This window comes from Osmerus eperlanus, chromosome 9, assembly GCF_963692335.1.
Source record: "Osmerus eperlanus chromosome 9, fOsmEpe2.1, whole genome shotgun sequence".
Lineage (NCBI taxonomy): Eukaryota > Metazoa > Chordata > Actinopteri > Osmeriformes > Osmeridae > Osmerus > Osmerus eperlanus.
The window spans coordinates 10,427,341-10,443,280 of record NC_085026.1 but is presented as its reverse complement, the minus strand read 5'-3'; the positions used below and the strand labels follow the sequence as shown (position 1 = coordinate 10,443,280).

Below are 15,940 nucleotides of genomic sequence, written 5' to 3'. Positions count from 1 at the left end.
AATGAAATCTATGGTCAATATCAGTATTAACAATACATAAGTTAATTATTTAAAGACTTATTTTACTTGCGAAGAAGTCTAAATCACATGCAAATGGGAAAGGTAAGCCTATTTTAGATTATACAGGCCTGTTTACTCAGGGATTTAAGAACGATTATAATATTGAATAGGGTGGAGTCATTTTTTGCTGAAGAAGTAAAGTACATCCTGAGATGCTGACTTTTCAAAACATCATCACTCGCTGACATAAATTAGACCCGGGTTTCTTCGGCTAAATACTGAAACTTTATCCCAGGGTCCCCCTTCCTTAGCCCGGCTGAGTGCTTCAATTTCACCGCTGATTTAATAGAAATGAAACAGGATGGATTTGGGGATGTTTCATTAATCTTCCTTTCCTTTCAGTGCAGAGGAAATTAAAGCGAATGAGAGTTCAAAACCTTTTTTTCTGTCCTCTACAATTGGGCTCAAGGCTGCCAATGACTATTCTCTCTCTGGCAAGTTAAAACCTAATTAGTCATCCAAAATCCTTCCTGATCCCCTAGCTCACTGTAGTGAATGTGTATTCTATCACACTAAGATGACCCCTGTTGCTGCAGGTGCATAGATGGTCAGCAGCTTAGCCACATCATCCACACACACACATTTTACATACACTACTACACTGTGTTGGCTAGAATCCAAAAATTAGAACTTTGATGCCGTTTAATGTCCACATGTTGTAGATATTCACATTATTTATTTGATTATTTTATTAACAGTTTTTGTGTTCTAAGGCAATCCATTGTTATTGAACCTGTTGTCATTCATTTATCTGTCTGGTAAAACAGAACATACAAGAAACAAATAATGTAGGCAGTCCCAAGAAAACAAATGAGGTTTTTATTTCCTTGTAGTATTCCAGTACTTTAAGCATACTGTATAACAGCAAATAGATATGAGGCTATGGGTAAAATGTCCTTGCTCTTATTGAATTACCCAACCCATGATAACATCTAGAGCACTTGAGTGCCAATAACAACATACTGAAAGTGGTTTAATATGATAGGTTGTAGTTTGAGGTTGACTTAAGGTTTAAAGCATTACCATGCATTGTTTGTTACAACAGTTATGCTTTCTGTAATTGAATGTTCCGTTTATTTTAGCCATGAACTGACTTAATCAAGAAAATATGGTAAGTGACTTCCATTCAAAACAGGAAACCTAGCAGTTGAGTAGACAGTTGACTGGAATAGTCCATGTATTTACAGGAGTGAATAATTATAACAACATAATATATAAAGCACTGTTTCTGGTGATTTTTTTCAAGTCAAGAACAACATTTGTCTGTCTGGTTATAATGCATTGCACTGATTATTTGAAACCTTTACAAATAAATAGAAAAAAATTATATCCTTTTTGTACAGACTTCCTCCTAGGATTTGGATAAAGGAGGGGAAATACGGAATTTGACCCTTTAAAGCTTGAGGGAGAGCATAAACTCTGTATTTTTTTCTCGTGCCAGAGGGCGAAACATTGACAGTTTCGAGATATGGGGAATGGTTATATACATTTCCAGGATTATTGAATTATTCATGATAAACTTCCCTAAGAATGTACAGTATTAGGCGACGTCAAAGCGAATCCATCCCCTCTGCGCTCTAGTTACACCAAATGATGGTAATTATTACATAGTTTAACTGTAATACTGGATTGATTCTCAGGCTCCTGAATAACCCCTCATGCTGGCACTATGCACATCTCGCGGCTCAACACAAGGCGCGTTGAACTGGGCTCGCGAACAAGCGCGCCTTGCCGGAGGAGTCCGAGAGCGCGCACTTGGCAAACTCTGAGCAAGTTTTTCAGTGGGGTTAATACTCGAGTCATATAAAGACCGGATTAGGGCCTGGGCTTACACAACGAGGAAGAAAATTGAATGTTTGGAAGAAAATATGCGGCTAATTCCATTCTGTCATCAGTGGATATTAAAGATCATTAACTGGCACGTAGAATTATTTGTAAATCACAATGGCGGCACTGTTGAAATTATCTTTAATTTCCAGAGGCTAGAAGTGACCTGAAGTTTAGTGGGGCATCGTCTTATTACTATTCCTCCTCAAGGTTTTAAGGATTTGTATCCCATTGTTGAATAGAAAATGAACGATATAGTGTTTCACTACGATATAATTAATTTCAATATTATCACCCGCTTTCTCACAGATTTAATAGGCAAATATAGACATTAGACCGTTGCTCATAATCTGTACTAAGCATGCACTCATGAATGCATGCTTGCGCTGGTACACACACTAAATACTGACCCACATTAAAATGATCTGTAATCTTTCAAACCTAAATATTTACAATAAACTCGATGCAAGCAAACACGGTCATCCATGGGTTTAGAGGAAAAAAACAAAAGGGCAGACAGAGCTCCCATCTACAAGTCCCAGGGCAGCGGCCAGGGCAGGCTCCTTGGCACCTGTGCTGGATTAATGGGGGACCACCATCAGTAACAGACAGATTTAAGATTTTAGATTGAGTTACGGCAGAGGGGCGGGCCAACTCAGCCCAGGTGCTGTGTGGGTAATACCTCCCAGATCACAACAATATGGTTCTGTTTCAGGCCTCGCTCTCTCCACGCTCTCTCCCCTTCCGCCCCGGAGTTGGTTTTATGCCATGGTGAGCTAACTGGAGGTTGTCTCTGTGTGTATGTCCAAACCAAGTCTGTTCTCATGCTAACTAGGCTTGGCACACACCTGGAGGCTTGGTGTTTTCCTCAGTGCATTTTGTGTGCGGTACAGAGAATATACCCTGGACCTCAGCCTCTCTGTTTATCTTTTGTACTTTGCAGACAGTGGATGAGAATACAGGGCAAATGTTGTCTGGGCATGATCAGCAAATGTTTGGGTTTTGGAATGTTTGTTCATGTGTTTCTACTGGGTAAACACTATACACACATCTGTGCCTTGATTGTTGACTATATTTTGGAATACGTGGAAAGCAGTGAGAGTGATTTCACTTCAGTATATGACACATTATTCATAATTTTAGGGGCATTTTGCCTATCAGAATGTGAGCCCTCTTGCGCCCTCCTATGGCAAACAAGCTGGAGATGTCCTTGTTGCTGTCCATAGTGTTTTCCACAAGTTAGACATACACTGTGAAAATAGTCAAGTTCAAGTAAGCCACACACAGTAATAGAACAATGACACGTCGTACTACTAAGGATTTTACTTTGAAAACTCAAACCAGACTGTAATACATATAGACTAAAAATACCCATGAATAAAAATGAAAACATAATTGCATCCAAGAGGCCTCGTCATGGAAATGATTGACCTGGATAACTATGTGGAAAATATAATGGCATATTTGAATGTAATTGAAAGCTTTTTAGCACCTCTATACATTACATTTCAATGACAATTCCACGTAGACATGTAATATTTCAAAGTGCATCTCAGTCTGGAATTAAGGTGGTGAGGGTTAAAGATTTAATATGTTACATTCAATCCATCCCCCTCATGTCTCTTCCTGGACTGTTTTGATAGAATAATTCTAGGTTCTATTATGATTCTGCCATGACTACCAGCACTGGTTGGAATTTCTTTCAATTCTAAAGCGTGTTAAGTAGTACCTTTCCACTGGTCTTTGAAAGGAGGGGAGGTGGGGAGGGGTGTGTTTCAACCCTATAAGTGTGCAAATGTGTTTCTGTAATTTCGGTGTACACGACACTCTCCAAGATACCATCAGATGACCGTATAGCTGCATCTTATCAGTAATTACCAGGATTGGCTGATGGATTCTCAGTTATAATGAATGATTGATAACATTTGAAATTAAGAGGCCATTTTGATCCACTGACTTACACCTTTGAGAAGGATTTTTTTATTATTAGTGAATACAAATGTTTAAGTAGAAAGTAGAAAATAAGTAACAAATGTGTAGGAACATTGCATTTTGCATGGCTACATTCTGAATACATATTCATTCTACTACATATTCATGAAGGGTCATCCTTTGGAGGCAAACTCTGAATTTATTTTGTTGATACAGAATGAATGCTTTTTAGACATATGCTGTTTTAGGGTATGTGATTTGGTATGATAAATAAACTTTGCATTGTCTTGTATAGATGTGCAGTCATTAGCCTGTTCTCTGCCATATAAATCATACATTGTCGCTTGAGCAGAAGTCTTAATGTCACTGATCCGATGCAAAAGGTAGCCTATTGTGTCAGTAATAGCCTCTGGATTCAGCATTTTGAAGCATGAGGTAGCCCTAACCCTAACCCTAACCCTCTATGTCAGGATACTACATAACATATTTTCCCTTGTGTTATTACAGTGTCAAAAATAAAAAGTTTATATAAGTGCTTCTTTTAGTTTGGTTAGTCCTGAGCATTGTACATAATATATACTTGTTAACCAAGGGACCAGGGGTCTTGATATTACACAGATTCAAGTAACATGCAATATTAGTAATGTATCTAATTTATAGGTATGGTCTTTTTAAACAGCACATGAATTGTGAAATATGTTTCCATGTTTCAAGATTTGTTCTATCGACTGAAGATATTTTATGAAAAAAAAGAAGAAAATAATTATGTGTGTTGGGGGGGGGGGGGGGGCAGAAAAGGTTACTATTAACAGCATACTCTCATACACATGTGATGACTGACAACAACTACATTTTGCTCCATGGTACAAATGGTAAATGGTACATTTGTGCTTTGATGCAGATATTACATTTGTGCCTGAGTTACAGCTCTTGTTCATGGCCCACACACTTTTGGAGAGTCCTTGAACTGTTACTCAGCCCGTACACATGGGTTTTATTGCTGACATTGAACGCTGCCCCTGTGTTCCAACTGGCAGTACTGTAAAACAGGCCTCCACATGACAGGTCTGACAATCAACAATAAATATGAATTTCTCCACTGCGTGTTTGAAATGATAGATAGGAAAGAAACAGGCATGTTAATCGTGTGCTCAACCTGTGTTTTAAATACGTCTGAGCTGAAGTACACAGGAAATAAACACACAGACCACTCTGGCACCGGACAGAGGTATCCGAGGCTGTGTATCCGTCTCACACACTCAACTACACACATACATACACACTCCACCCTAGACTACATTTGTATGCAAACAAACACATGCATGCACACACACATTAGATCCACATCTGGGGCAATAGAAAGCTGTCTAGTCTATGTCACCCCCCCCCCCCCCCCTCCCCAAGCATTTCCTCACAATCCCTCCACAGTACACATTTAGCACTGAAGGGATTATCTGATTATCAGACCCAATGTTGACGTATCAATGCCACAGCTATATTCTCAATATGTTTATTTGACCAAATTCCAGACATGTAAACCATTTTGATTGTCAGGATGTAGATGTTGAATAATCCTATGTATCTATAGGCCCTATGACTCTATGTATCCATCTGTTTTTTCATGTCAGGTGTCTAGTATTTGTATACCATAGTTTTCTCTTTCAAACATTGGACACTGTGATGGCATGCAAACACAAGGTGGAATGGTGCTATTAAATCAAATAAATACATATTTCGTACCCAGATGCTGACAGCCTTGTTTTCTCCTCAATTTATTTATCCATTGCATAATACAATCCTGTTTGACTTGCTGTATTTAAACTGGTTTTAGAGATCAGGCTCCTGATAGATAAAGAAGGCAGAGAGCAGCTGCCATTGTACATATCTGTATCCGCTTGTCCGCTGGGCCACCATTTACGTCCATGATTGACGCTATCCATTCAGTTAGTAAGTGGCGCCTTCACACCTCTCACATCGCTTTTAATTTCAAATGGCCGTTTCGTTTTAGCAATCCTTTTTACTCTCTCCTTTCACTCCCACTAGGAAGTAGAAATGTTAAAAAGGAGGAAAATAATATGCCTGTTTTTTTTACTTGAATTACAGTGTGCTTGTAGAGCAGAGCCTAAAGTGCAAGTGCCTTTTCATAACGCATAAAAGCCTGAAATGTTTACATATCAAAAGGCTACGGGCCACTTTCTTTCCAAATTATACATGAAGTTAAGCAGTACAAGCAATTCATTTAAACACTAGTCACTGAAGAAATATCCAAGACGTATGAGCTTTTTGTATTTTCTTTCACATAAATACATTGAGCCGGTTACAGTGACTGCAATTTATAATTTACTCCTGAAATATAAAATAGCCCATCTTATTTTTTTTATGAATCTAAACATGAACTTTTTGTATTTTCTTTCACATAAATACATTGAGCCGGTAACAGTGACTGCAATTTATAATTTACTCCTGAAATATAAAATAGCCCACCTTATTTTTTTTATGAATCTAAACACGCCCTTTATACTTAAACTGTAAAGTAATTTTTGACAAAGACATGTATATGCTAGATAGGCTATATTAATCCTACAGATTGTCTATAGATAGACAACAGTCAAAATTACGAAAATCTAAACGTATTAGTCAAAATTGTGATATGTAAAGTTTTTCATCTGACTGTCAGCAGTCGTTTTGTGATTTAGACAATAACAAATTCTCCCAATTATTTTGCCAAATAATACTTTGTAGCCTACTTAAATTGTAATACCTGTTCATCTTACAGAAATACTATTGTTATTCATCACACTGTCTAGTTTAGCATGCGTTAAGGAATTATGGTTGCATTTTGGCATAGCCTATTTTAAACCCCTGAATAAGGGGTAGCCTACCCGTATGCTATTGTAGGCCTAATAGGCTATTAAATGCTACCAAAATTACAGTTAGGCTACAAAACAGCCAGAGTTGTAGATAAGGTTGTAATTTTTACATTTAATTAATTATGCCTATGGCCTATTATAGTTTCTCTGTGGAGACTCGAAGGCTCACATGTGCATATCTTACTTAGGTACTTTAATTCTCAAAGTCATTATTTCGGCTTTACTAGTTACAATTTTTACTAGTTACAAGGCTTTACTGTTCAATTAAATGAAGTTTTTCCAGTAAACTTTTCTATCTAGCTATAGCCTACTAGTGGTTCGTGTTTGCACCTCTGGTCGGTCTATCACTGACTCTGAATGCAATCAACAAGCCCCTGAATACAAACACATAAAGCGTGAGCTCAATTGCTGAATGGATAACTCAAGACTCAGAATACACGTTCCCACTTCGCAAGCACAACACGATAAATTGAATATGCTCTCAGGTAACATTCTCCTATTTCCCATGCATGCATTTCATTTGATTAACTATGTAATTGTAATACGTTTTCGTTTACTTGGTGAATAGCAGCACTAATGGTAGTTATCTTATCACAGCGAGAGTAATATGTTCAGTGAACGCAGTAGTTAGCGGAGGTGTTTAAAGTTAACACGCACGATTTCCTACACGCTGAGATAGCCTCGCTGATGGGTTAAAGGTGATAATCTCCTCACAACCATCTCCTGCGGCGAACGTTATGACGGTCGTGTCAGACCGACAGTTTTGCAAATAAAATGAGGAACATAAATTAGGCTACTGTAGGCTAATGTTACGGTATCCCTCAGAATCCCATAGGTAGTGAGATTTGTTTGATTACATATTAGATATTTATATTTGACACAATCATTTGAATTATGAAGCACAAGAGGAAAGAGAGCCTTCGTATTTAGGAAGTTGTTGTTGGTTAGGCACTTGTTAATCAACCCCCCATGGCTTTAAATCATGGCCTCCAGTTCTGCGATGACGGAGAATAAAACAGACTAAGACTATATTGATACTCACACAGACCCATACCCACTCACTCTCTCACTCTCTCACTCTCTCACTCTCTCACTCTCTCACTCTCTCATTCTCTCATTCTCTCATTCTCTCTCTCTCTCTCTCTCTCTCTCTCTCTCTCTCTCTCTCTCTCTCTCTCTCTCTCTCTCTCTCTCTCTCTCTCTCTCTCTCTCTCTCTCACTGACACACACACTATAAGCCTCAAACCGTAATCAATGTAATGACAAACCGACGCAGGCCTGCATAGGCAAAAATATAATACATTTGATGATGATCGGAAGTAGGCTAACATCTGCATTAATGATCTCTCGGGGAATTTGTTTGCACTTAATTTTGCTGACAATGAAATTAATCTGATTACCTTGTAGGCCTACAATAAACTCTAGCGACTGACACAACACTGGATTTGCTTAAAAAGTCTGCAAATAGAACGGATTAACTTAATTGCATTAATTCTCAATACACAGATCGGTGCCTTTCACACCATTGTGCACTAACCCTAAAACAGCCAATCTCAGTTCGGGTTGTCATCCCCATTCCCAGGGCAGACTAACTCCCTGATGACGTCAGTCGAGTATAAAACCAAGCTGGATTTCAACTGGACCAAGAAAACAACTAAGCGTAGCTACCTCGAACACAGGAAAACTGCAACCAAGAAGAGAAAAAAAACACACATCAACAAACTCGTTATGATGCAGATTTAACAACTTTTTACGGACTTCTAACAATAGTTCACTACTTTTAAGCGACGTATTTTCAGATCGACTTCGTATTGGTGATGCCCGCTGGTATGTTTAGCATCGACAGTATCTTGGCTGCGAGACCCAGCTGTAAGGACTCCGTGCTGCTTCATCGGAATGCCCCGGTTGTGTTCTCGAATTTGACGGATTCTCTCTACACTGCCACCGAGTATAATGGACTCTATTCGCACACAACTGGACCGTCTCCCCCCGGTATTCAGTCGGTTAACGGAACCAGATTAGGATATAATAATTATTACTATGGACAACTGCATGTGCAGGGCCCCGCTGGCCCTGCGTGCTGTGGTTCCATCCCAACCCTCGGTTCGCAGCAGTGCCCTTGTATTCCGACAGGTAAGTTTCCTTATTGTTGAAAACTCAATTTTTGTTTTCTTGCAGCATTACTTATGTAAACGTAATCTTAGAGTGGGCTACCCTAGTAAACATACTTTCATAACGTTTTGCTTAGTTGTGTTAACACAGTTTACGATAACGTTCTCCAGTCCGTTTGTTCGACCAACGTCACTTTATGTTTTATGAAGTAGCTATCGCCATGCTTGCTTATCCCTGGCCAAAGTCATTTTAATAATTTTGCAAGTTTCTGTGTATGGCTACTAGCCTGTAGGTTTCATTTTGACAAAGCCTACTTATCACTTCCTCCTCCGTGTAGGCTACGACAGCTCTGGCTCGGTGCTCTTATCCCCCGTCCCGCATCAGATGATGTCTTATATGAACGTTGGTACCTTATCGCGGACGGAGCTTCAGTTACTGAACCAGCTTCACTGCCGACGCAAGAGGAGGCACCGCACCATCTTTACCGATGAGCAGCTCGAAGCCCTTGAGAACCTCTTTCAGGAGACCAAATACCCTGACGTTGGCACACGGGAGCAGCTCGCACGGAAAGTACACCTGCGAGAGGAGAAGGTTGAGGTGAGTCTGGGCCTGTGTAGATAGCCTATTACACTTCTGCGTGCGATTCAGATTTTTGGATTTAAGTTTAAGGACACATGAAACTAATTGTAGGCTATTAGAAGAAATAGATGTAGGCTTTATCGTATTTTTTTTCAATAGAGTTGCTCCTCTGCCCATTGTGATGAATTAGGCCTACACAAACTCCAACCCTATACCAAACGTTGCGCACAACCGTCTTCCCTATAATGCAGAAACGTGTTCGATTGGGCTAACCCTATTTGTGAACATGAAATAACTTAATACAAAACGAAATATATCAAACTTATAATTGTAAATATATTATCTTTCTATTCTCGCATATAGGTGTGGTTCAAAAACAGACGCGCTAAATGGAGGAGACAGAAAAGGTCATCTTCGGAAGAGTCTGAAAATTCACAGAAATGGAACAAAACAACGAAAACACCCACAGAGAAAACTGAGGAAATCAAAAGTGATGTCGATTCAGACAGCTGAAAAAAAACCATTGCATTTAAGTGGATGCGCAAATCTTGCACATGCCTTTATTATAGACGATTTGGACTTGTACATAGTGTAAATGTCATGTGAATTGATGACATGTGTAATGAAATGTGTTGCCATTATGTTGCACAATTGTAAAGTAAAAATTACTGTTATTATTGCTATATGTGTAGACTATTTATAATTAATTTAAGTGTTAATGTTGCGCACACGGTAATAATGACATGGAACCTAATGGAGTTAATGGCGTACCTGAATATAATCTGACATCTCATATGGATATTACATGTTACAAATCTGATAGCCTATTGTTGTCATACTTGTGTGGTAGAACTTCTTTAACAAACGTTGAAAGCTGAAAGATGTTTAAATTAATAACAGTCATTTTAAAAGCCATTTAATTGAACAATATGAATGGGCGACGTTTTAATTTGAGCCTAATTGAGATAAATAAACCTCGCAGTAGGTTGCAACGTGGAATTGATTGAAAACTTGTGTTTTATACAACCAATGATAAAATAATAATGAATATACATTAAATCATATCTTAAACATCGAAATGGTTTGTCAATTGTTTTTAATCATAGCCATATCGGAGCTTTAATAAAACGTGTAGGCTCTGTTGTATTTAAGAAAAAAACTAAGCCTCATTAAAATCAATTCATTGTACATTGCACTTGTCATAGACCTTAGACCTCGATAATATACCTATCTATCTTTGGTTTTCGGTTCCGATAGGTTAAAAGCATTATAGTAGCACATAGGCAATTTCTTATCTCTGAACTTTATCAATAATAGGGCTACGGTTTTATACAGTTACAATCCAATCCAATACTAATAGGTATAGGCTACAACAGCCTTTATATTTTAGTACATACAATCCATAGAACTCAGATGTATTTTTTCTGAAAATTCTGCTTAGTATTTAACAAACTTATCATTAGGCTACGTTGAATTGGAAACGTCTGCCAGGTTAGCGAAACATGTTGTTTAAATATTGCGTTTTATACGTTTGCATTTCAACCCATTCCACAATTCAACGTATTTGTATCAACATTTCAGTTTGAAAACCCTAGTTTGACTGCTAACTACAGCCTACTACGGTACGTCGAATACTAGAACATTTCACCTCTACTTCATATTGTGTGCAATGCTGGGTTGAAACAAATTAGAAGAAACAAAATGCAATTATTTGAGATGGCAGTTATATAGATTGTAATGAAAAAAAAAAAACATAATTTAAATGACTTGAAGTTAGGTGCACATTTGTATTCACAATACTAATCAGTGCATGTGGAGCACTTCAAGACTAATTGAACCTTATTGGACATTGTGTCTAACATGCCGGTTTGGTAAAAATAAACCTAAATGAAAAAGAAACCTAAGTATAGAAGGATTTGATGGGGTGAAAGATGTTGAATATGATGGCATTTGTACTCAAATAAAATGTATAAATTGTGAGTATGTTGGTGTGTCCATCACCTTGACAGTACTTTCACCATGCTGTAGAAGCAGTTTTTTGCAGAACTGTAAGTGGAAGTCATAATTTTGTCCAATCTAATGCATGAAAGGGTGGCCCTGTGTTGAGAAGAGGAGGGTTTGCAGGTATCATGCAAATAAAGCTAAATTTGGGGAAAAATCCGTTCCCATTTTATAAATCTGATGTGGTAAATCGATGAGGCGATTTGGATGCTATTCCCATCTGTAAATACTGTTGTATTGCTTTTAGATCAGTAAAATCTTATGTTTTATTTCATTATCTGTGCATAAAGTGAGAAGGTTAGATAAGATAAGTGGTCAGATGGCTGAGCGGTTAGGGAGTCGGGATATTCATCAGAAGGTTGTTGGTTTGATTGCCGGCTGTGATAAATTATGTTGCGTCCTTGGGCAAGGCACTTCACCCTACTTGCCTCAGGGAGAATGTCCCTGTACTTACTGTAAGTCGCTCTGGATAAGAGCATCTGCTAAATGACTAAATGTAAATAAGAGAACCAAACCAAGCCGAACATGCTGATAGGAAACAGCCTGTAGAGCCACCTACAGTTTTCCATTTTAAACATACAGTACATAAAAAGTCAAAGGATATGCTCTAAAAAATATATAGATTAAGCATACTTTCCATCAACACCTGTTGTGGTAGCCAAACAAGATTAATTATGGACAAAATAAAGGTATTGACTTTGGAATTACAAGAGAAAGTGTCAATCTAATACAAGCTGACTTTATAAAGCCACATGTGGCTCTGTCCCAAGTATGTAAAGAGCCATAAGTGAACCACATGGTCAACCTCTCCCGCCCCATCGGGCCAGGCTACTTCTAGTGGGTTAACACAGGCCACACAAGCAAACCATACAACTACCATAGTAGTCTATTTGAAAAGTTGTGAACTCTGCTCCCTCTAACAACATAAATTACACCAGTGAACTTGGTAATCTCAGAGTCTTCATCTTTGTAAACTACAGGGAATTTGGAAAAGGGTTTCTCTTTTCTAATACCATTATTGCTTCTGTTAATTTAAGATGACCATTACATCCAGTTTGCTTTTGACGTGATTTTGTAATGGTTTCTCTGGTCCAATGCGGCTGTGTTCAAGTATGACACATTGTAAGAGTCCCCGATTTGCAACAATGTTCTCTAAACAGTATTTCATAAATATTTTGTTATGAATATGAATATTGTAGAGTTGCGAAACTGACCTTGATCAGTTAAGATGCATTTGGTCTATGTGTTTTTCTACATAAATATTGCCGCCATTATGAGAAAGTATGAAGTAAATATGTCATGATTTCAGGTCAATGCCATGAACTGTATTCTAAGTGACATGATGTATTGGCTCAAAACCCATGTCAAAAAGAAAATAGGTCAAATATGATAAAGATTGCCTCATAGATCATATTTCTGTCTTGAATATTTCTGTCAACACAGCTCCATTAGGAGCAGCTTCATAGGCCTACTTTGTGTAGTTCACAACAACTTTACTTTAGATTCAAAGCATTTCTACATTATGAGCGTTTCTTTCATAAAGAGTTATCATATGATTTGTGAAAACTGGTTACAAATGACCTAGCCTTTTGAGCTGCCTGTGTGGAGCTCATATTTTAGCTTTGTACTGACTTTGTTGATCACAGTATGCTCTGCCCCCCCCCCCCCCCCCCCATACTCTTTCAAGCCACACACAAAGCAACAGTTTTATTTTCATCATTACCTCATAGCTACGACAAAATACAAAATCTTGATATGTATACACAGACCGACAGACCTCCATTTTATCCCGGTGTTGGTGAGGCGCCGGGGGCTGACACAGATTTCAATGTAAATGTGGGTAGTGTAAACTAGTTTCCCATGCTGGGTGAACTGTGTGTGCTGCAATCTGTTTTGCATCTGACCGTACTGGAGCCATTCATTGGCAATAGTGGACACACACAGAGACAGTACGACTTGGTGTAAAGGTATGCAGATGACGACAACGGTGGGTGATGCGTGACAGTGTGGAGTATCCTGATTAGGTTTTTATGTTATCCTCAAGTACAAGATAATATGCTGTATATATACTTTTTAGTGGAGGATCTTCTAGAAAATAACACAAGCAAGTATTATGTACAAAAGCGTCAAAAGCCCAATTCGAATTTGCACCGTAAGGAGCTATTTCATTTGTTGTATTGCACAATACAATACATTATTTTTACATTACCAATTACATAAATTGGTAATAGATGAAACCATCTTATACTTAGGAATATGGTATACTTGCAACCTTATAATCAGTATTAGATTAAACCTTGGGTCATGATGACTCAAACTCAAATTTAAGAAAATGTGATTTAGTGCATGGCGTCCAATGTAGCTTCCCAATATGACATAAAATATGGAATTTGGAGCAGAAAAAAAGTTAATTTAGCTGCTCCAAAAAGGTAAGGCCTACTGTCTGGATCATTTTGATAGGGCTATACCAGACCCTGTGAGGTTGAAGTCCTCGTCAGTAAGGCCAAAAGGGAGAGATTAGACTAAAACCAGCTCCTTTTTGTAGATTATTCATTTTAATTACTGTGTGTTTAGATTATTTGGATGTTGGAGAGAGCAGTAACACAAATAGTTTGTAATTACTCTATAAATTGACTTGGTTATCAACTTGGTTGAAGCAAACAAAAGGGGAAAATTCAAATATTTCCATTAGGCAGTTTAGATCAGTTCATGGTAACCACAATCTCCTTGGCTTAGTTTAAATATGGTTGTTGATGGTCTCATTGCACTCATACGTTTATAGCTTTACCTTTGGGGGATTCTAGAGGCTTAACAAAACAGCTGATGTTGTTAATGACTATTTGGTTTTGTTCTAAACTTATAGCTGTAACACTGTGCCATTTCACATTTGTATTCAAAGGGTTAGTTGTGTTATGAAATAAATTGTACCCCTGATCATAGCACACTAAAGGTAATAGGTGTTATCGTTTTCTTAAGGCAATGGGAGGGTTAAATGCATTAACACCTTGTCCAGTCATCGGTTTTTACAGTATGATGTGGTATATGAATACATATAAATAAGAATATGAATATTGTAAAAAATTATTAATTAACTTTATTATAGCCATTCAAATATGTGCACAGTGCAATTTAGGCTCAGCAATGATATACTTTTCTATCAGTACAGCTACGTTTCCAAGTATTCTATGTTTGCTTCTCAGAGATGGACTTAACATCAGAAAAAAAAAATTATAACTAAACTTCCAAAGTGACTTTTAAAAAACAGATTAGATGAGAGCCAGAACAGGTACTTAAAGATTTGGCCTCAATACAAGCCATGAAACACAACACATATTCTTAATAATCCCTTATATGTCCATCTGTGATTTATAAAGTGTTTCAGCACACAGCGCCAGTGCGATATACAAAGCACAGGGCCAAAGTCATTAATCTTTTCTCTCTTTCCTTTTTTTCTCAGTGGCTGTAATTTTCTATTTCACAAATTTAATGCAACTTTTTTTTTTACAAACCATTATGTGTTTGACCTTTTTATGCATAGTTCCCAGCACTTGGAAAAACATAGGTGGAGTCCAAGAAAAATTAGGTATTGAGTTAACTCTCTGAGTAGATAAATCTTTGCTCCTTTGCAAGCGTCGAGAACCCCCCCCTCCCCTCCCCCCATGCATACCGTATCTGTGTCGCCGTGTTTTTCAATGACAGAACTCTCCGGCCATTCGCCGGGGCATGTAGTTCTTACAGAGTCTGGCCGATGATGTTGACACTTGATTTATTTACCCTCCTTCCTTAAATACCATCATATCGTACTGTATCAGGCTTTGGTGGCTGGTCTTTCTGAATAATGTTATTAGTACACAGGGTCTGGAGAATCACACTGCTCGGGGAATTGCTGGCTGGACGGACAGTCCTTGGGTGGATTCCCTCTTTCTAAAGATAGAAAAGGGTGTCGGCTGGCTCTGTGGTCCGCTTCCAGCTACATTTTAAAATGGCTTCCCCCCCTGGCATTTTTGGGTAGGAATGAGAGTTAAGACAAATAATGCATATTTTTACAAAATGTAAACTTACCCCTATATTATTACCATATTTCACTGGGATGGCGTGTGGTTTGGTGTTTGTTTTCATTTTTGTCCATGACTGTCTTGCTCCCAGACCAAGGAGGCCCACTTCTCTCAGAACCTCTTGCTTTGAGGCTAGGTTAGGTCCGAATGTGTAAACACACACAAAAGTCCACATTTTGACAGAAGTGCACGACCACTCATGCGCACACATACACAAAAACACACACATGCACACAGAACGACACAAAGTGTGTCAGTACTGTCAGAAACACATGCGCCCACACGTGCACACGCACACACACACACACATACACACCTTGGCTAGCAATGACAAACAAATATGTGTAACGATCCCTTTATAGGTGGAGTTAGCACCACGAAAGCTCTTAACTACTGTAATGTTCTCTCTGACCAGCCGTGTAATTACCTTGCCTGTCACCACACACATCGCAGCACACCACTCATCCTCTGACTTCAATTAGCCCAGCCCTCCCTTCGCTTACC

The 15,940-nt window shown here is 38.4% G+C and overlaps 1 protein-coding gene across 1 annotated transcript; it reads left to right on the top strand.

Moving 5' to 3' along the window:
• The first annotated feature begins 8,320 nt into the window (after nt 1-8,320).
• Nucleotides 8,321-11,506, top strand: gsc (goosecoid). Its single transcript, XM_062469765.1, has 3 exons — nt 8,321-8,822; nt 9,139-9,398; nt 9,744-11,506. Exons 1-3 carry the CDS (start codon nt 8,507-8,509, stop codon nt 9,891-9,893), a joined length of 726 nt encoding a protein of 241 aa, XP_062325749.1. The 5' UTR covers nt 8,321-8,506; the 3' UTR covers nt 9,894-11,506.
• Nucleotides 11,507-15,940: the final 4,434 nt, after the last annotated feature.

What these genes read in the sequence shown, in the direction of transcription:
- gsc (XM_062469765.1), top strand. Translation starts at nt 8,507, where the DNA reads ATGCCCGCTGGTATGTTTAGCATCGACAGTATCTTGGCTGCGAGACCC. An exon ending in GTGCCCTTGTATTCCGACAG is followed by an intron (nt 8,823 to 9,138) that starts GTAAGTTTCCTT and finishes TCCTCCGTGTAG; the next exon opens with GCTACGACAGCTCTGGCTCG. An exon ending in TGCGAGAGGAGAAGGTTGAG is followed by an intron (nt 9,399 to 9,743) that starts GTGAGTCTGGGC and finishes TCTCGCATATAG; the next exon opens with GTGTGGTTCAAAAACAGACG.